General features: G+C 55.7%; 1 protein-coding gene across 15 annotated transcripts in view; it reads left to right on the top strand.

Annotated features, from left to right (window-relative positions):
- Positions 1–20,550, top strand: part of WDR86 (WD repeat domain 86) — a 42,106-nt gene that overhangs the window by 4,118 nt on the left and 17,438 nt on the right. For 11 of the 15 annotated variants that reach the window (XM_054560005.2, XM_054559998.2, XM_054560000.2 and 8 more), the window contains exons 2-4: positions 6,364–6,505; positions 10,917–11,078; positions 11,303–11,723. In XM_054560005.2, the coding sequence (XP_054415980.1) occupies positions 6,364–6,505; positions 10,917–11,078; positions 11,303–11,723 (725 nt within the window). The remainder of the gene's footprint in view (positions 1–6,363; positions 6,506–10,916; positions 11,079–11,302; positions 11,724–20,550) is intronic. The other 4 variants (XM_054560002.2, XM_009243446.4, XM_054559997.2 and 1 more) reach the window with 1 other exon arrangement.

The following is a 20,550-nucleotide window of genomic DNA, read 5'->3' as shown; positions in this document are numbered from 1 at the left end:
ATGCCGCTGCAGGGGAAGTTGTGTCCAGACCATATGGCTGGTCTGTGGTAGCCCCATCCCTAGAAGCATCCTAACTCTAAATCTAGATCTCTTTCCACTCTGGTTCTGTCCTGGCCCTTACACAGCTCTGGGCCCACAGGAGCCTGTGGTTGGCGGGTCCTGGATTTCTCGAGCAGAGTGGCTGGGGCTGGCGACTCCTACGTACGCTTTTCCTCTGGAGACCTCTGGCTCTGTTCATGGCAGCAGAGACAGTCAGGGACCGCAGGCTTTCCTGGGTGTCTCGCAGAGCTTAGGAAAGTTTGGGCCAAAGGGTGAGAGGGAGAGGAAGAGTGAAGGCCGTTCCCTGTGGCGTGCGGGCTTGGTGGGTGAGGTGCTGCTCCCGGAGGCCCCAGGGAGGGTGGGCTGCAGAACCGGTGTGCGGGGAGCCCCTCCCTGTGGGTGCGTTCACTTGTTCATACACGGAATTGCCTTTCAAATGCGGTTGGTGAGCTCACAGTGAAAAAGACTTCATTGCAATTACTCTGTAAAGAGAAGAATTACTTGCCACTTGCTTATCCCTGACCTCCTCTTTTTCAGGTCTATTCATTGAATATCTCCTTATTTGGGGGCACTTTGTTGGTTCAATGAGATGAGTGACATTTTCCAAAATGATGGTGCCTATCCTATCCTGTTCCCGTTGAGCAGGGGACTCAGCCTGAAGGTGGCAGCCCACTGTGGCTGTCCCACACACTTCCTCGTCTTCTAACATGACGGGGCGGGGATTGTTTTTAATTTCCTGGGTACAACCGCACATTCCCATTTGCTGGGAGCTGGTGGCATAGGAGAGTCCCTGTGAAGCCTGGCTGGAGAGCAGTGGCCGAGAAGACTGGACTGAAGGAGGCCTGCGGCACGCCGGTGACAAGAGCCACAGCAGCCTCACACAGTTTGGGGGCAACTGACCGCTCCCACTGGAGAAGTCCAGAAAGCCAAGCTGCGTAGGTCTTGGTTCAAAGTGGGGGCTTGCAGATTTGCTGCAGGTCTCTAGTGGCCACATCAGTGTCCATTTCAGCCACACTGTTGGTGCTTCTGGGCCCAGATGTCCCCTGCCTCAGGGTCCCGGCACCCTCGAAACTGGGTTCTACCAGGAGAGTTTAATAAAAGGACACTCTGCAAAATGCAGGTGGAGCATAAGGGAACCACAGTGGCCATGGCTCGGAACAGCAAGGCTGTCACCTCTTCTGGGCCTGAGTCAGGGACGCAGCCACTGCATCCTGGAAACAGCCAAGAGGGCTTCCTTCCAGGTTGGATGGCCACAGCCAGCCTGAGGGAGCCCTGCAGGGTCGGAGCTGGGGGAGGGGAACATATCCTGACCTAGAGTGTCCGGCTGCGGCTCCCACTTGTCTGAACCCACGGTGGGCTCCCTCTTATCTAACCCAGTGGGAGTCTTAGATAAGAGTGAGCCCACTGTGGAGTCCATGCAGGTGGCGGGGACAGGGTGGAAAAGAGGGGGATTGGGAAGCAGAGGAAGGCTCAGTCCTGGACAGCAGGCTCAGTGGGGCTTCCCCCACAGGTGAAAAGAACCCTTGTGCTACAAGGGCCAGAGCAAACCAGGTCAGCAGTGCCATCCCTGCCCCGTGTGGCCTCCAGGGTGGCTGTCCAGTCCGTTGTCTAAAGCTGGGACACAGGGAAGGGAGGCACGGCTTCCATGCAAGTCTGGGGCACCGGGCCCACTGCAGCCCACTGCCGGCAGAGACCTGCCACCAGCAGGTCCAAAGCTCTGAGCTGCTTTTCCTGCATGGGGTGGTGGAGGAGGGAGCAGTTTGATTTGAAACTTCCAGCGAGTCCTCAGGGTGTGCAGGCGCTACCTTGGCAGAAAACCGTCAGCCTCAGCATGTTCTTTGAACATAATAACTGCATCTTATCTGCATTCTTCATCCCTTCAGAAATATTTATTTTTGGTTTGGCTTTTTTGCTTATTCTGCACAATCCCTGCAGCCCCTGGAGGTGCGATGAGCCCGCCCCCATGCCTTCCCTCTTCTGTCCTGGGGTCCTCGGGGTTGGGGTGGGGGCCTCAGCTCCAGGGGTGGCAGGCCTGGTTCCGCCTCCTCCCCGCTAGGGTGACCCCGCAGGCCTGGGTCAGTGGAGGCCTGTTTCGTGTTCTGTGGAACATGGGGATTGGGGTTGGGGACATGCTCTGTTGGCCCGGCTCTGACCCGTGACTCACTCGGGTGTGTGTTCAGATGTGGGTGAGTGCTTGGAAACCCAGGGGAAGAGGCTTGTCCACAGCAGAACCCTGAGTGCTGTGGGCCTCTGCGGCCTCAGTGCCAGGCTCTGCCACAGGGCAGAGGGCAGAGGGCATCAGGGCAGCCTGGCCCGGTTCAGAAATGGAGTTTTTTTTTAACCTTCCTTTCATCATTGCCTGTTTTCTTCAATATTTGTATACATTTACATTTTTATCAATTTGCCATCATCTGCGTATATGTCCTTTATTCCTTACACATCATAAAGTGGTCCCTCATTTCAGGTCTTCAGCATCCCTGGCTTCAGGCTTTAGTTCCACCAGGCAGAGATGCCACAGCTCACTAGCCGCCATTGGCTTTTAAGTGCTTTTCTTGGCTTAACATACGACTCACTGCTGCGCTTCACCTTCCTGTGGTTGAGATGGGGCGGGAGCAGCTGGGCTTGGCATCGGCCCCACAGGATCCTTAGGCAGGTGCCTGGCACCTGAATGCCCACAGCACACCTTGACTGCCTTTCCATCCTGGGTGTCTCCAGCCGCAATCTCTCTGCTGAGCCCTCCTGGTGGCAGCAGGGAGGGTGGGACGGATCTGTTCCCAGGGAAAGTTTATTGACAATCTTAACATATTTTATAAACCCTCTGGGGTTGGCAAAAATCTAGCCTGTGTTTTGACAAACACATTGCCCTCAATGTTTAAGCCGACATGTATTTTAAGGGAAACAGAATCTGCAGTTTCTTCAAATGTTGACTTAATCCGTACATTGTTTTCTTAGCGGCCTGGTATATGCCCTCCAGGGAGACTGGAAAACTTTTTTGTTAAATTATGTTTCTTAGAACTCAGGAAGTTGCGTTTTTCCAAGAGTAACTGAACTTAAACTCAGGGGGTCGGGGGAAGGGGTGGATGTGAACTGGCTTGAAACTACCCAGGAAATTCTAAATCCCTGTCTACCCAATACCAGCTGTCTAAATGAAATTTTAAAATTCTATCAAAATTCTTAATGTAATAAGTACGTCCCCCAAACGTGTGGATGTTTGAATTCGTCCGTTGTCTCATCTGTAAAATGGCTCTAAGTTCTAACAGTCGTTTGATTTGACTTCCTGGTCCCCGAGTTCCTCAAATCCAGTTGGGCCTTTCTGTCCAACATGTTCTGCACCTGTGGGTTCATCTAACCGTAGATGAAAAACAAACATCCAGGAAAAAAGAAATTCCACAAGGCTCCAAAAAGCAAAATTTGGCTTCGCTGCTCACTGAGTCCTACGTTGAATCCACATGAGTGAAGCGATGTGTGGCCATCGCAGTGCGTGTCATAAGTAACCTAGAGATGAACTGAAGTGTGCGTGAGGATTGCATAGATTATGGGCAAATACTACCCCACGGGGACCTGAGCGTTGTGGAGTTCGGTATCTGCAGGGGATCCTGGAACTAATCCCTGATGGGTATTGGGGGCAACTGTATATATTGGGGGACAACTGTATACACACCATCTTTACCTGAAGGGCAGGCCCTACTAAGATCAGAGACCCTGAGGGCCCCCAGGGCTGCTAAGAAATGCCTGAGGCATAAACATTGATCTGGCAGCCAGGGTGAGAGTCAAGCTATCTAACTGCACCCATGAGATAGAGTCCCAACCAGCTGGTGGGGTAGCTCAGGCGCTGAGACCCCAGACACCCTGGCATGGCCCTCCACTCTTGGCCGTCTATTCTGGCCACATCCCGGCCTCATCAGTCATCTCTACCAATCACTCAGACTCTGGCCTGGAGGCGCCCCACGGAGCCAGTCCCTGCACGCCTGCCCTCCTAGCCGCTGTTCTCCCTATGGGCACCGAGTCACCCTCTTCCCGGTCCCCAGTGCTCAGGCTCCTCTCCCGAGCCCCGGCCAGCCGCTGCCAGTGGGGTGCCGAGCCCTGCTGATCGCATGCTGCTCTTGACTGTCTTCCCTTCTGGGCCTGGAGCTCCCTTGGAGGGCAAGGCTGTGTTTCATTGTCTCTGTGTCTATGTTAGTGTCCTGGGGCTGCTGTGACAAAGGAGCATGCTTGGTGCCTGGAAATAAGTGAAGTTGATTCTTCACAGTGCTGGAACCCAGAGGTCTGAAATGTGCGTCCCTGGGCTCAAAGCAGGGTGTCAGCAGGGTCACATCTAAACCCTGCAGGGAACGGTCGGTTCCTGGCCTCTTGCAGCCCTAGTGGCTGCTGGCATTCCTGCACTCATGGCCATATCCATTTCTGCCTTCACCTTCACGGCCTCCTCTTCCGAGTATATCACATCTCCCCGGCCTCTCTCTTGTAAGGACATTTGTGGAGATATATATATATATATATATATATATATTTTTTTTTTTTTTTTTTTTTTGAGACAGAATTTTGCTGTCGCCCAGGCTGGAATGCAGTGGTGCAATCTCAGCTCACTGCAACCTCTGCCTCCCGGGTTCAAGCAGTTCTCTGCCTCAGCCTCCCGAGTAGCTGGGATTACAGGCGCCCACCACCACGCCTGGCTAATTTTTTGTATTTTTAGTAGAGACGGGGTTTCACCATCTTAGCCAGGCTGATCTTGAACTCCTGACCTCGTGATCCACCCGCCTCGGCCTCCCAAAGTGCTGGAATTACAGGCATGAGCCACCGTGCCTGGCCACTTGCGGTTGTATTTAGGGCCCATCTGGATAATCTAGGATAATCTCCCCAGTCAAAGTCCTTAACCTCGTCACATCCACAAAGACCCCTTTCCAAGTAAGGTCACATTGACAGGTTCCAGGGGTTAGGACCTGCTGTCTTGGGGCCATTGTTCTGCCTACCACAGTATCTCTCCCCAGTGTAAGAAAAATAGCGAACATGTGCCATCCCCTCTGCGGCTGCCTCTGTCCTCAGTCTGTGCTACATCCCGTGAGGCAGGCACTGTCCCCATCCCAGGTGAGGAAATGTGGAATGCAAAAGCTGAAAGGTTTGAAAAAGACTAAAAGGAGATGATAAAGAATGAGGAGGGAAGGAGAGGAGGGAGGAAGGCAAGAGTGGAAGCCGAGGAAGCAGAGGGTTTAGGGTGCAGGCGAGTGCCCCGGATTGCTCCTGCTGTTGATGGCTGCTGTGAAACCTCAGTTCTTGTCTTCTTAGTTTAAAAGAATTGAAACAAGAGACACACAGCAAAGGAGATGCAGCATAGAGCAATGTATTGCCCAGGAGGAAGAATACCCTGAAAGTTAGGTGCAGAATAGGCAGGACATCCCAAGAGGGGAGTCAGGGTGGGCTGCCTGTGAGGATGAGACAGCAAAGACCAGCTGCAGGGAGGACTCCTTTTTAGGAGACTTACCTGATTGTTCACGAGCAGGTGGGGAAGGGGGTTGCTGGGAAGCGTGTTCTGGGTGCTCATGCACGGTGGCTGTGCATCCCTGTTCATACATCACATGTCTCACTGGCATCTTAAATCTCCATCCAGGGGTGTGTTTTTTACTATTGTAATGAGCAAAGGGTCACTCTGAGGACCTGTAAAAATCAAAGTGCAGTGCTCTCTACAGGGGAAAGTCCCTACTGAAGATAGCTTTGCTTGAATGAGCTTGCCTGCAGTGCAAATGCTGGGGCTTATTGTGTTGACGGGCAGTCGCCATGGTTGCTGCGCCCTGAGGACGTGGTTACTTCCCTGACTATCTGTCGTGCCTCACTGGTACCCCGGGCTTCCTGAGAATCACTCAGACTGAAGTCATCCTTTAAAAACGAGGAGTTGAGGACGCAGTGGCTCACGCCTGTAATCCCAGCACTTTGGGAGGCCGAGGCAGGCAGATCACTTGAGGTCAGGAGTTCGAGACCAGCCTGGCCAACATGGCGAAACCCCATCTCTACTAAAAATACAAAGAATTAGCCAGGTATAGTGGTATGCGCCTGTGATCCCAGCTACTCAGGAGGCTGAGGCAGGAGAATCAGTTGAACCCAGGAGGCAGAGGTTGCAGTGAGCCCAGATCGCGCCACTGCACTCCAGCCTTGTAACAGAGTGAGACTGTGTCTCAAAAAAACAAAACAAAACAAAACAAATGCTAATTGACTCCAGCTTGTCTCAAGCACTCCTTACCTCCTGCTTTCTTCCCTTTTCAAACATTGTTCCCAGAAGAAAAGCAGGAGCTGGCACCCCCAGTACGTTCACATCTCCCTGTCCCTCATCTACAGGACACGAAAGCTATGTGACCTTCTGCCAGCTGGAGGATGAGGCCGCCTTCACATGCAGCGCCGACTGCACCATCAGGAGGTGGGACGTGCTGACCGGGCAGTGTCTGCAGGTGTACCGAGGACACACGTCCATTGTGAACAGGTCAGCCTGGCTGGGGGCTTGGGCCGAGTCTCACCATAGGCCCCTGGTGGGGCTGAGGGGTCAGAGATATGGGCCCCTGCACGTGAGGGCCCTCAGCTCTCTGGGGAAGTAAAAACGTGGACAGCTGGGAGGTGGTCAGTAGCACCCAGCGACGTGGATCCAGGACAGGCAGCGAGCTCAGTGCCCGCAGCTGCGTGTGGAGCAGGGAGGCACTGCCCATACACTGAACCGAGCCTGATGCCTCCCCCTTGGGGGCACAGTGGCTACCCACTGGGTGCAGGGAAAGGCACCAGAGCCTACAGCTCGTACGGATGGGGACAAATTCCATAGAAAATGGCTTAATTGAGAACTGATGGTGGACCAAAGGTTTGCAGGAGGAGAAGCATGGGGGGGATTGTTCCGAAGACGGAGTTGAGGATATTTTTAAGCCTCTCCTTTCTTTGTGGCTGTGGAAAATATCCCAGCCCCTCCTTCTCGAGAAGGTTGGAATTGTTCCTTTCTCAATGAATTTGGGTCTGAGCTGAGCAATGGAAATTCCTTTGCCGATCAGATCAGTTGGACACTGTTGGAGTCACTTGTGGTGGTCGCCTCGGACTCCCGAGGGAAGCCTCCTGGCGCCCCTGGACCTGGCAGCTGCACTGGAGGAGGGGCGCTGCCTGCAGGCTGGCACGACGGGGTCCTGAAGGTGGGGCTGGGGGCACATACCAGACAGGATGAACCCCGCCAGAGGGATGCTGCTGGCTGAGCTCTGACGGGAACCCCCAGTCAGTGGACCAACGCATGCGGGGACAGGAAAGGCAGTGAGACCCATCAGCCCAGCTCGCTGGAGTCCCAGGTGGCTGCAGCCAGAACCGATAATCGACAGTCAGTGGGCGGGGAGCTGGGTGACACCCTGAGGAGGTGGCTGAAGGGATGCGGGGACTTTTTAGAGTGAATGGGGGGCATATGCAGACACAAGGTAGGGTGGCCGGCTGGTCCCGGCCTTCCTCAGCTGAAGCAGGTGAGGCCCTGAGACCTGCCCAGGCAGCCCACAAGGTGGTAAAGAAGGGGCTAGAGTGAGAACTCAGGGCTCACAGCTCCACTGGCCTCTTCCCAGCACTCTGACTTCTCTGAGAAAGAAGCTGGCCATGGAAGAAGAGAGTGGGGCTGGGGGAGCGCCCTCCTGTGAGTCAGGCAGAGGCTGCGATGGGCTCAGCGGGGAGAAGACCTGCCCGCAGTGACCAGTGGGCCCTCAGCTGCCAAACCCACAACTGTCAGATGCTTCTCAAAAGCAAAACTGGAACATTAAAGGTAGAAATCATGCTCGGCCAGGTTTACTTTCACATGTGCACACACAACTTACACATACACATGTGCACACACACACAACATGCATATACACCATACACACAACTAACATATATACACGTGCACACACAACATACACATACACCTATACACACAACTTACACAGGCACATGTGCACACACACAACATACATATACACTCATACACACAACTTACACATATACATGTGCACACACACACAGCATACATATACACTCATACACACAACTTACACATACACACGTGCACACACACAACATACATATACACTCATACACACAACTTACACATACACGTGCACACACAACATAACACTCATACACACAACTTACACATACACGTGCATACACAACATACACATACACCCATACACACAGCTTACACACACGTGCACACAAACATACGTATACACTCATACACACAACTTACACATATACACGTGCATACACATACACATACACCCATACACACAACTTACACATGCACATGTGCACACACACAACATACATATACACTCATACACACAACTTATACATACACATGTGCATACACAACATACACATACACCCATACACACAACTTACACATACACACGTGCACACACAACATACACATACACCCATACACACAACTTACACATACACACGTGCGCACACACAACATACACACTCATACAACTTACACATATACACGTGCATACACAACATACATACACACATACACACAACTTACACATACACACGTGCACACACACAACATACATATACACTCATACACACAACTTACACATATACACGTGCATACACAACATACACACTCATACACACAACTTACACACACGTGCACACACACAACATACATATATACCATACACACAACTTATACACATGTGCATACACAAACATACATATACACCCATACACACAACTTACACATACACATGTGCATACACGCAATGTACATATACACCCATACACGCAACTTACACATACATGTGCACACACACAACATACGTATACACTCATACACAACTTACACACACATGCACATACAACTTACACACAACATACATATACACCCATACACACAACTTACACACACATATGCACATAACACACACATGCACACACATAGACACAACTCACAAGCAACAAAACATAGACATATACACACAAAGTACATGCAGGCACACATTGTGCACACAACACACATGCACATATACACATATGCACACACATATACATATATACATGCACACATGTACACATGTGCTCACAACATATACAAACACACACACTATTTTGGATCGGTCACAGCTCCAAACCCATAGCTCTGTGTAGATATTTGCATGATTAAGTAACTGTCCTCATAAATCAGTGAGATCCCCGAGGAACTCACTTCCTCCCATGTTTTCAGAGCCAGGTCAGGCCTGTGAGCTTCAGAGTCACCAATCATTCAGTGGCCTGGCGTCCCTGCCTTCTCACACCAGCCAGGACTCAGCCACCCCCTCCATACCGCAAGGGCTCCCACTACACCCTTCCTCCCGCTACGCCCTTCCTCCCGCTACGCCCTCTTCCTCCCGCTACGCCCTTCCTCCCGCTACGCCCTTTCTTCCACTACGCCCTTCCTCCCGCTACGCCCTCTTCCTCCCGCTACGCCCTTCCTCCCGCTACGCCCTCTTCCTCCCGCTACGCCCTTCCTCCCGCTACGCCCTTTCTTCCACTACGCCCTTCCTCCCGCTACGCCCTCTTCCTCCCGCTACGCCCTTCCTCCCGCTACGCCCTTCCTCCCGCTACGCCCTCTTCCTCCCGCTACGCGCCCTTCCTCCCGCTACGCCCTTCCTCCCGCTACGCCCTTCCTCCCGCTACGCGCCCTTCCTCCCGCTACGCGCCCTTCCTCCCGCTACGCCCTTCCTCCCGCTACGCCCTCTTCCTCCCGCTACACGCCCTTCCTCCCGCTACGCCCTCTTCCTCCCGCTACGCGCCCTTCCTCCCGCTACGCCCTTCCTCCCGCTACGCCCTCTTCCTCCCGCTACACGCCCTTCCTCCCGCTACGCCCTCTTCCTCCCGCTACACCCTCTTCCTCCCGCACTTTGCCGCAGTAGCATCAAGGCATCATTCCCTTTAAAAATACACGTAATCCCAGCTACTTGGGAGGCTGAGGCAGGAGAATCGCTTGAACCTAGGAGGAGGAGGTTGTGGTGAGCCGAGATCGTGCCACTGCGCTCCAGCCTGGGCGACAGAGTGAGACTCCATCTCAAAAAAAAAAAAATAAATACATGTTTTGTGAAAATCATCCTATCTGGGTCTCAGGGAAGAAGCCAGTTGGAGAGGGATAGTTGGCATTTGAGTGGAGCCTGTGCTGTTGAGCTGCTTGCGGGAAGTGAGGAATGCTGTTGGGATCCTGCGGAGGCGGGAGGCAGCAGGCTTGTCCCCTGAGTGGGTCTCCTGTCCCTGCCAGGCTGGCCGGCAAGCCCTTCTCGGGAGGGCGGGAGGAGCAGCAGAGTCGGCCGTGGTCCTGATTCAGGAGGGTCCCACCTCGGCAGGGATGCACCTTGTTACAGCACAGCCACGGCCGCACCCCTTGGCGGTCTCCTCTCCTGGGGTGCAGGGCTTCTTACCAAGGGTGTGTGCTCAGACCTTCTGAGGTTCTGTGCAAAGCTCTGCACTAAAGACAAATGTGTGTTTTTCTGGGGAGTTTTTGCCTTTCATCAAAATGAAAATAAGAGTCGTGAATACTGTGTGGGGGGTCTTGGTCTCCCATGTAGGCCAGTTGCACTGAATGGATGGACTCTCTTGGCTACCCAACCCCCAGTTCCCAGCCATGTGGCTGGAACCCTGTTGAGGCTGTGACCTCAGTCTGCATGGGGATTGCCGTGAGAGCTGGCAGCAGAGGCCCCCACTGGTTGTGGCATGACCCCTGGCTGTGCCTCCCACAAGCACCCCTGGGTGCACTATGGGAGTTCCCAGTGCTCTCCAGCTTCTCGGGGCCCTCATCTGAAGTGCCCTGGCCCAGCCACTTGAGCTGGCCCTGTTCCCAGGGTGACCAGCGTGTCCCACTTTGCCCTGGACTTTCTCAGTCTTAGGCTGAAAACCCTGCATCCCCAGAAGCTTTTCAACCCCGGGCAAGATGAGAGGGTCGTGCTCCCCTACCTCCTCCCCCGCCCGCTTCCCACTGCTCCTGGAGAGCTGCTTTGGGGATGCTGGAGGGATCCCAGCGGAGCATCTAAGCTTGGTCCCTGCTGCAGGTACATGCCCAGGGTCAGGCAAGGAAGGGTGCGCATGAGAGGAGTCAGAGTGGCTTCCTGGAGGTGGGGGCGATTTGAGCTGGACCTTGGAAGGGGAGTGTGGCAAGCTGGGCAGACACAGAGCGGTTATTTTAGCTGCAGTGCCGAGCATGGCCCGTTGGGAGGCTGTGTGGATTCTGGAAGCCGTGCCTTCTGATCCCTGACCGCTTCCCTCTTGCCGCCAGGATCCTGGTTGCCAACAACCAGCTCTTCAGCAGCTCCTACGACCGGACAGCTCGGGTCTGGAGTGTGGATAAGGGGCAGATGTCCCAGGAGTTCCGGGGCCACCGCAACTGCATGCTGACTCTAGCCTACTCTGCCCCGTGGGACCTCCCCAGCACTCCCTGCGTGGAGGAGGCCGCGGCCGGGGGGCTCCTGGTGACCGGCAGCACAGATGGCACTGCCAAGGTGTGGCAGGTGGCCAGTGGCTGCTGCCACCAGACGCTGCGGGGCCACACGGGCGCAGTGCTGTGCCTAGTGCTAGACACGCCCAGTCACACAGCCTTCACAGGCAGCACCGACGCCACCATCCGTGCCTGGGACATCCTGAGTGGGGAGCAGCTGCGGGTGTTCCGGGAGCACCAGGGCTCCGTCATCTGTCTGGAGGTGAGACTCTCCTGGTCCCCACCCAGCAGCCAGGGGAGCCCAGGTCACCCCCTGCACTGCCGCCCTGTCCTGGGTATCTGTGATTCGGCTGCATAACAAAGCGCTGCAGATGGGGGCCTGGCAAAGCGCCACGGAGGCCTCGCGGTCCTGGGGCTGGGAGTCCAAGATACGGGGTCCGCGGTACTGGTTTCTGTGAGGCCTCTCCTTAACCTGCAGACGCTGCCTTCTCCCTGTCCTCACGTGTGTGTGTGTGTCCTAATCTCTTCTTAGGAGGACACCAGTCATACTGGATTAGGCCCCCCTATGAACTCATTTTAACTCAACTGCCTCTTTAAAGACCCTCTTTCCAAAAGGCCACGTTCATAGGTACAGGGATGGGGTAGGGCTGCGATGTGTGAATCTGCGGTGGGCACGACGTAGCCCATAACACTCAGCTTCTGGATCTGCATGCTGGGCCAGGGCTGGCGCAGATCCTGCCTGTAGGGCGCCTGGAGCAGGTGTTGACTGTTTTCCTGATTTGTCTTTGTGCTGTCAGGGTGAACGCCGGCAGCCTCCTGGGCTCCGTCCTCATGGGCTGGGGCCTGGGAAGTGGCCCATCGTGCTATAAGCCAACAACCAGGATAGAGGAAGCACATAGCACTGTAACGGTGTGGCCGTGTGGGATGTGGGGTTGCTGTTCTGTCTCCGTTGCCTCCCCTGGACAAGCCACCCAGCCTCTGTGGGCCTCAGTTTCCTCACATGTACAGGGAGGATTACGCCCCTTAATTCCTAAATCCGAAAAGTTCCAAAAATTGAAAAGTTTTTTCTTAAGCTTGGCACGAAAACTCTTGGTGGCAGGGTCTGGCCTGAAGAGACGTGTGAGTGTGTGTGCTTCCATCATCCCGGTGCCTGGGGGTCCTCACACCTTTACTGCAGATGCAGGAGTGTGTCTGTAAGCCAAAAAATCCTCAAACGCATGGTCCCAAGGTTTTGGATTAGGGATTATGGTGTGAAGTTGTCCCGTCCGTGGGCTTGTGGTGGGGATTTGGTGAATCAATGGAGGACGCGTGAACAGTGCTGCCAGGCAGCCCTTAGCCGCTGCGACTGCGACCATCCCTGCTGCTGTTGCTGTGAAGGACCTAACAGTGTGCCTGGCCGGAGGACCTGTTGGGTGTGATCCCCCATGCTGGGGTCTAGATGTTCCTGACTTGGTCTCGGCCAGCCTCTGCCCTGCTCCAGGGCAGGTCCGACCCCTGCGGCAAGCAGTTGGGGTGCATTGCTACCAGCACCTGATGCTCAGCAAAGCCGCAGAAGATGTGAGGGGCAGGCTCCGGGCAATGGGGCTGGAGTCAGGGCAGCCCTAAGCAGGCTTCGCTGTGCTCAACCCCATAGGAGAGCTAGGCCAGGGGCCCCATTTGGGGTTCTGGGGGTAAAGGCGGCCCCGGGGCTCCAAGACCAGCGGAGCAGGGAAGAGCTCACATTCGCCTGGAGGGAGGGTCACCCAGGTCCCTGAGATGCTGGGTGGGGCATGTAAACCCCACGTCTCTAACTCAGGTCCCACCTGAGGACATTGGGATGGGTGGACAAAGAGAAGTAAATCAGCAAATGCAGTGAGATGAGGGGCTTGGGAGGGCAGCTCGTCGTGGGGAAGGGGCACAGCAGTACGGGCCCATCTCACAGGGTCTGTCCGCACAGGCTTCTCTTGGCCTCAGCTCCACCTCTGGTGATAAGAATGTTTGTTTCTTGATCTCCTGCTTTCAGGAAAGAAGGGAAGGTCAGGGTGCACTGCTCGCACCTGTTTTTTGCGTGCCTTTAACTCGACATCATCCTTATGCTGAAGGGGTGTGTTTTGGGGAGGCACGCTCCACCACTCTTCACGCTCCCCAGCCCTCCCTCCGTGTCCTTACTTGTCAGATGCTGGTGGTGATAACAGCTCTTCTAGTCTCCCAGGGTTCCTGTGAGAGTCAGCACTAGTGGCCCGAGACTCGTAAAGAGCTGGGGGCATCCGAGGCCTCTTTCCTGCCAGGCAGTTCCGTGGTGGGCAGTGTGGAGTGAGGCTGAGACCCCCCCGCCCACCTGGCTCATGTCTGTGCTCTGAGCTTGCCAGGGCAGGGGGTTGGGAGGGGAAGGGGCCAGGTTCGCTGGGAGGCCTGTCCCAGATGGAGCTGGTGACTCGCCCTCATGTCGCCAGTGAAAGAGAGGAACCGGCTCAGGCATAGAAAGGCCGCTGGCCAGGTGAAGGTAGGTGCTGGATGGGCGGGGGGGAGAAAAGCAGCACTGCCCTCCCAGGTGACAGCTGTCCTCACCCCAGGGGTGGCGGGATTCCCCAGGTTTGCTCCCTGGGGTATTCTGTAGGGTCTCAGTGCTGTTCTTCCTGGAGAGTGGAAGCGTAGGGTGTCCTGGCAGAGAGGAAGGCTAAAGGAGAGAGTGCGGAGGGACATCTCCCACCCCACACACCTGTGTGCACACACAGGCATAGGCGCACACACTCCATATGCACATGCATGATACGCGCGTGTGAACGCACACCCCACAGGCACACATGCACACACGTGTGAACACACTGCACAGACAAGCCACACACGTACATGCATGCCCACAAGCATACCACGCGGGCACACATGTTGATGGGTATAAAGAGAGAGCACCCCGGGGGCAGAGGCTCTGGCTGTGGACTGTGCCTTTGTTTTCTTTCCCTTTGAAACTTAGCCAGCCCCACAACGCAATTTGAATGGGAAGAGGAGTGGGGACAGAAGGTGCCCATGGGAACAGCCAGGGACAGCCTGGCCCAGGTGGCCAGTGGGGCTCAGTCCTAGCAGGGGGGTGGGGTGCAGGGAGCCAAGACTGAAGAATGGGGGGCTCTGGAGACGGGCAGGGCTGCCATGAGGGCTGAGACCCCTAGGAATGCACTGGTCAGAAGGTTCTGGGAGGTGGAGGTGAGGCTCTCAGGACCATTAGGTCTCGTAAATACAGAAGGAAGGCAAGAGAGAGGGCAAAGGAGGACCTAGCAGGTGCCTAGGTAGCGGCCCTGCAGTGTGCAGGGTGCACAGCCTGTGACAGGCCTGGGAGGTACCTGGGCAGCCGGTGGTCCCTGAGCCTCAGGTTCTGGTAGTGGCAGGGGTGGAGTTTGCCTCCTCTATTAGACTCGGCCTCCCGACCTGGGAGCCAGGCCCGTGGGATGAGGGAGTGAATGGGCGGCGCTCCGCAGGGGCTCAGAGGCTGCAGGAGGCATGGGCAAGGCCCACTCCCCGGGTAGGGGGCTTCAGGGGTTCCATGCTCTCCACATGGGAATGCTCTCACAGTGGGGGACTCTGGGGCGGGGTCCATTTTACCCGTGTAAACACAAACCCTAAGTTCCAGCATAAGTCCCCTTCAGGGAGGGCGGTTCCTGTTCCCTGATGAGGAGTCAGTGGTGGGTGGGTGGGGGTCAAGGTGTCTGAGAGGCTGGGGGTGCGGGGGGCACATGGAGAGAGGGCCTCGCTGGCCGGCTGGATGGAGGCATGCGGGCAGGAGAGAGGGGACATGGTCCACGCCTGGGTGCAGGGGAGCATCAGGCTGCAGCGTAGGCTGGGGCCCCCGATCAGAGCTGGGGTCCGGGAGGTCCACTCTTGGGGAGCACGTGGCTGGCTCGGGCCTGGCTGTTGCGTCTCAGCTGGGCAGCTCCTTGCCCTGCCCTGAGCGTGTGAAGGGGCTGGCAGAAGGAAGGCAGCACACACTTTTGCAGAAAGAGCAGCTGGCACTGAAGGCAGCCAAACGTCTGATGGTTTGGGTCTCTGCTCAGGTAGTCACTAAGGTAACTAGTAAGTGACACCCTGCTTCACTAGGAAGTCCTGGTGGCTGAGGTAGAAAAAAGGCCCCCATCACCCAGGACGGTTGGGATGAGGTGTCAGCCTCACGGTGCGTGGGAGGGTCGGGGCCGAGGAGGAGGCGCGCCCCTGTACTTCGAGTTCTAGATTCTCGATAGACGGGAGTTTCTTTTACTTTGTTCCCGCCATCTCCCTAATTGTTCAGCACCTTCTAATCCCTTGGGAAGTCTGTTGGGTGATATTTTGGTGCATCTGAGTGTGTTGTAACATTGCCCACGTTTAAGATTCCCTCTTTCTCCCCTTCACAGGGTGGGGAAGGCACCTTTTCCCACCCTTCCAGATCTGCCTCTTGAAAAGGACTCTCGGGCCCCAGACCCGGTGCGCAGAGAAGCAGAATCCAGTCGGCCCCTCAGCCTCGCTCGGGCTCCCAGCTCACCCAGCTGCGTGTGGGGGGCCATGCGACCCACAGTAGGGACCATCTTGCCTTTCTCTTCCCTTGTATATGATTTCTTTCACCTGACACCACTCAGAAAATTGGAGTTTTGCAGGGGTTAGAAGGCTGCTGCCTTACAAGCCAGGTTTGATTAGGGCAATGGGACATTTGTCACACTGTCCTAAACACAGAGGGGGTTTCCTGACAGAGGTTCAGGGGCAGGGAGCCAGGGCAGGAGGCCGGCCTCATGAGCAGATCCAGGAAGCAGGACTTCTGGGTCTGGCGTCCCCTAGCCCTCGCTGGTCCCTGCCCCCACAGGTGGCTACGTCAGTTCTCCCTCCTGCCCTCTGTGGCTTCTCTGACCGAGGGCCATCGCCGCCACAGCCTTCATCAGATGGGCTGAGAGTGCCGCTCACAATCTTCCTTTCTAGAAGGGCCTGATGGGCCCTCTCGGGTCCAGGAAGCACAGGAGGGGGACCCACAGGATCAGCTGAGGCCTCCCTTTAAACCATTTTCAGCGTTTACTCAGTGGCGTGAAGCACGTTCACAGTGTTGTGCAAGCATCATACCATGATTTCCAGACTTTTCCATCAGCCCAAATCAGAACTCTGTCCCCATTAAACACTGACTCTGACTCCCCACTGCTCCTTCATGCCCCGGGCACCCGCCCTTCTGCTTTGTGTCTCTGAATTTGATGCCTCTGGGTCCTCACATGAGTGGAGTCGTGCAGGATCTGTCCTTTCCTGTCTAGCTTATTTCATGAGTGTAAGATCTTCAGGGTTCATCTGTGTTGTGGTGTGTGGTGAGATTCCCTCCTTTTTCCGTGGCTGATAAACATTCCATGGTGTGTGGATACCACATTTCGCTTATCCGTCACCTGTTGATAGACACACGGGTTGCTTTCACTTTTCAGCTGTTGTGAACGGGTGGACGGGATCTGGGTGCATCCTGCCTTCAGTTCTCGGGTATGTGCCTGCCAGTGGGACTGTGGATGACTTGGTAATTCTCTGTTCAGCTTTTTGAGGAACTGCCAAAGTGAAATGACTCTTAAGGCGTGTGTAGCGGGAAAGGGACGGGAGGTGGGCACTGTACCATCCCCTCTGCCCACAGCCTCAGGATGCTGTGCAACTTGTGGAGGCTTCCTGACTCTGGGGTGCGGGAGGGCTCCCTTTTCACAATCTGCCAAGTGGGGACAGACAATGGCTGCCCCTGGCATGGCCAGATGGGGTCCTGATGTGGGGGGTGTGCAGTGAGCTCCGGGCTTGGTCTGTTTCACGGGGAGAGCTCTGTCGTTGAGGGCTGAACCAGGGACTTTTCATCTCCTCCCCTCCAGCTCCTTCCCTGCTCCTCAGCCCTGGCCCTGCGAGTGCTCTGTCTCCCCGAGCTCTGACTGTCCCTTGGTTCATGGCACCGGGGCTGGCCATTACACCCCACGCCCTCTGGCATTTAGATCCTTTTGGGGCCCCTGCCCTGTGGCCTGCCTGGGGCCCTCACTCTGCCTCAGTGCTCTGCTGGGCTGCAGATTGTGCATTCAGCCAGCGTGGCTCACCGGCACCCCCATCCACAAACTGCTCTCAGGAACGCGGCATCCGCACACAGGACCACGTGGCTCCTCTACCCCAGCCCAGAAACCCTGTGAAGCAGGTGGCACTGTTGCCATCTGAGAGTGAAGCACAGACCTGCTTGTTGCTTTTCTCTGTTCTCGGTGTGCAGTCGGGGTCACTGACCCGTGGTGTATGACACCTCATCTCCTTCCCCTTCCTCCAAATGCGAGAGGGCCTCGTGCTTACCTCCAGGCATCCTTCTCCTGTGCGTACAGGCCTGGTGGGTGCACCTGAGACCAGGAAGCAAGCTCTTCAAAAGGATGTCACACGGTCCCTGCCCCGTGCAGGGCAGAGCAGGCAAACTCCTTCCCAGGTGCCCTTGAGAGTCCTGGGCCCCCACAGTGGCTTTACGAGCCTCATTGTGTCGCCTCTGAAATCGTTTTGCTGAAGAAGCCTGTGTGCTTGCAAGTCAAGCGCCAAGGGAGAGAGTGGCTGAGGTTTCCTGGTGGGCCAAGTGTGGGGTGTCCGCTGGGACCCTGAGTGAGCCGCCCGGTGATGGTGCGTTTGAGCTGTGGTGTCTGCACCACTCGCATCACACAGGTCAGGCTTCTTTGATTTATGGAGATAAGCTTGTGGGCAGCGTTTCCAGAGGCTGGGGAGGAAAAGAGGAGACTGTGCAGTTTCGCAGAGTCTTGGTCCATTGCTGCTCCTGTAACAAAATACCTTAGACTGGAGGGCCGGGCACGGTGGCTCACGCCTGTTATCCCAGCACTTTGGGAGACTGAGGTGGATGGATCACTTGAGGCCAGAGTGCCAAGACCAGCCTAGGCAACATGGAGAAACCTCACCTCAAAAAAAAAAAGAAAAAAGAAAAGAAAAAAAGGTGCAGAATACCTTTGACTGGGTAATTTATAAATAATAGAAATGTATTTCTCACTGTTCCAGAGGCTGGGAAATCCAAGGTCAAGGTGCCAGCACATTCTGTGTCTGGTGACTGCTACTCTTGCCACATCCTTCGTCTTGGATGAAGGGAAAAACAAGCTCCCTTAAGCCCTTTTATAAAAGGGAACTCATCCCATTTATGAGGCAGGCCCTGACGACTTTACTTCCTAATGCTATCACAGTGGGGGTTAAGTTCCAGCATGAGTTTGGGGGGTACCGACACTCAGACTGTAGCTTCATATACCCCGCCTCTGACCATCAGCCTGGGGACCAGGTGGCCACAAAGCATCCTCCCTGCTTCCCCGAAGCCTGCAGTCTGCTCCAAGTTGGCCAAGAGCAGAGGTGAGGTCCTGAGAAACCACCATGCCCAGAGGCGCCTCTGCCTCCCTCGCCTTTTACAGGATTGCATGCAGGGCTGAGCCACCGATCTCAGGGGCCCCAGAAGCCAGGTGGGGACAGAGCCAGGAGCACACAGGCCTCCTTTGGAGAGGGTTGAGCCAGAGATGGTGTGAGGACCTGCTTCTAAGCGACAAACCCAAGGTCAAAAAGCCAGGGGGCACCCTGTCTGTGGTGGCCCCTGCACTGCAGAGCGGCTCTCTCCCCTGCTCTTTGAGGGGTCGCCCAGGTTCTGGGCTTGACCCAGGGTCCTTGTGAAGGAGGAGAGATAGAGTCTCTGCCCTGTCCCTTCATGGTTTTACAGGGATGTTTTAAACATTTTAGTTATAAAACATTTCAAATGTAAATTGTAAAAAATAACTAAAACAGACACCTATGCACCCAGTTTTGAAATCAGATAGCAACATTGTGATTTTAAAGAAACGAAGCATTTCAAATCCAGCCAGAGAAAAGAAAGACCTACAGGATCTGGGAGCCCAACGTGGTGGGGACCCGGTGGGGACCAGAGCAAGGATGTTGTGGGGCAGTCTCTGGCTGCAAAAGCCCTGTCGTGCCAGTTCATGAGTCTCACCCAACCCTGAGTAGCCGGCGGGCAGAGATTGCACCTGCATTTTAGGGGTGGGCAGGGGTCACCATGTTCAGACCCTGGGCTGTGTGCGGCGCACAGCAGCACATCAGCCCTTGTGGGCTCCTTCTTAGCGGGAGGTCCTTGTTTCTCATGTTGCACATGAGACAGTGGAAGCTTGGAGAAGACGAGTAACTTGGCCACGTCTCACAGCTGCTGAGGGGTGGAGGGAGGATTTGAACCCAAGACTGTGCGTCTGTAAGCCCCGTGCCTGTGAGCACCACGGCGTGTGCAGGGCTGTCAGCAGGTGGGTGGTGCGTCCCCCGACACTCTTGCTTGGGAGGAGTATCTTGGAGGGTCTGCTGCTCTGGAGCCTGTCAGGCCCTCTGTGGCCTCCTTCCACCCCTGCTGGGCTCCCTTGGAGCCCGGGGAGGTGGAGGCCTGCATCTGTGTCATCAGTGGCGGAGCCCCTGGCTGGTGCCTCTCCTGCTTCTGCTTGGTTGGATCTCATCGCCGGGAGACTCCTCAGAGCCACCGTGGCTGCAAGGAGCCCTCAGGATCATCCTGCCTTCTCCCTTAGCTCAGGCCTCCCTGGGCCACCCTGCTGTCCCTGTCCTGTCAGGAAACCAGCTAGAGGGAACAGCAAGTCCTCCGCAGGCTGAGGACCCAGGGGCTGGGAGCGCCCCCTCGGCCTGTGTGGCTCTGTCTCGTGTTCGGCAGGGTGCTACTGGGAGGGCTAAGCACAGTGCTCACAGGCTCTGTGTGGTGAGGACCGGCTGCCAGGGAGCAGGAGGGGCTTCCCTTTGTCCTCTCCCGCCCTGGTCACCCAGCGAGCCTCCTTGGTGCAGGGGCTGAGCAGCGCAGAGGTGTGGGGCTGCAAAGCTGGCCAGTCCTTGGGGGTCTCAGTCTCAAACATTCCACGCTGCCCACTCCTCTTATTAGAGCCCGGGAGGCTCTGTGACTGTCTGGGACGCAGGCATAGGGAGGCTGGCTGGCTCTGGAGCTGACCGTGTGTTGGGGAGCTGGCCAGGAAACGCCGCGCTGGTGGTGGTCAGCCCTGCCTCCAGGACGCAGACGCGGCGCGCTGGGGGCGGTGTGAAGAAGGATCCCGGGCTTCCACTTGCCCACGAAGGAAAAGGGAGGATTACAGTCCAAGGGCTTT

The sequence above is a fragment of the Pongo abelii genome, chromosome 6, assembly GCF_028885655.2.
Source record: "Pongo abelii isolate AG06213 chromosome 6, NHGRI_mPonAbe1-v2.0_pri, whole genome shotgun sequence".
NCBI lineage: Eukaryota > Metazoa > Chordata > Mammalia > Primates > Hominidae > Pongo > Pongo abelii.
Note: the sequence above shows the minus strand (reverse complement) of the source record. Positions and strands in the feature narration are given on the sequence as shown.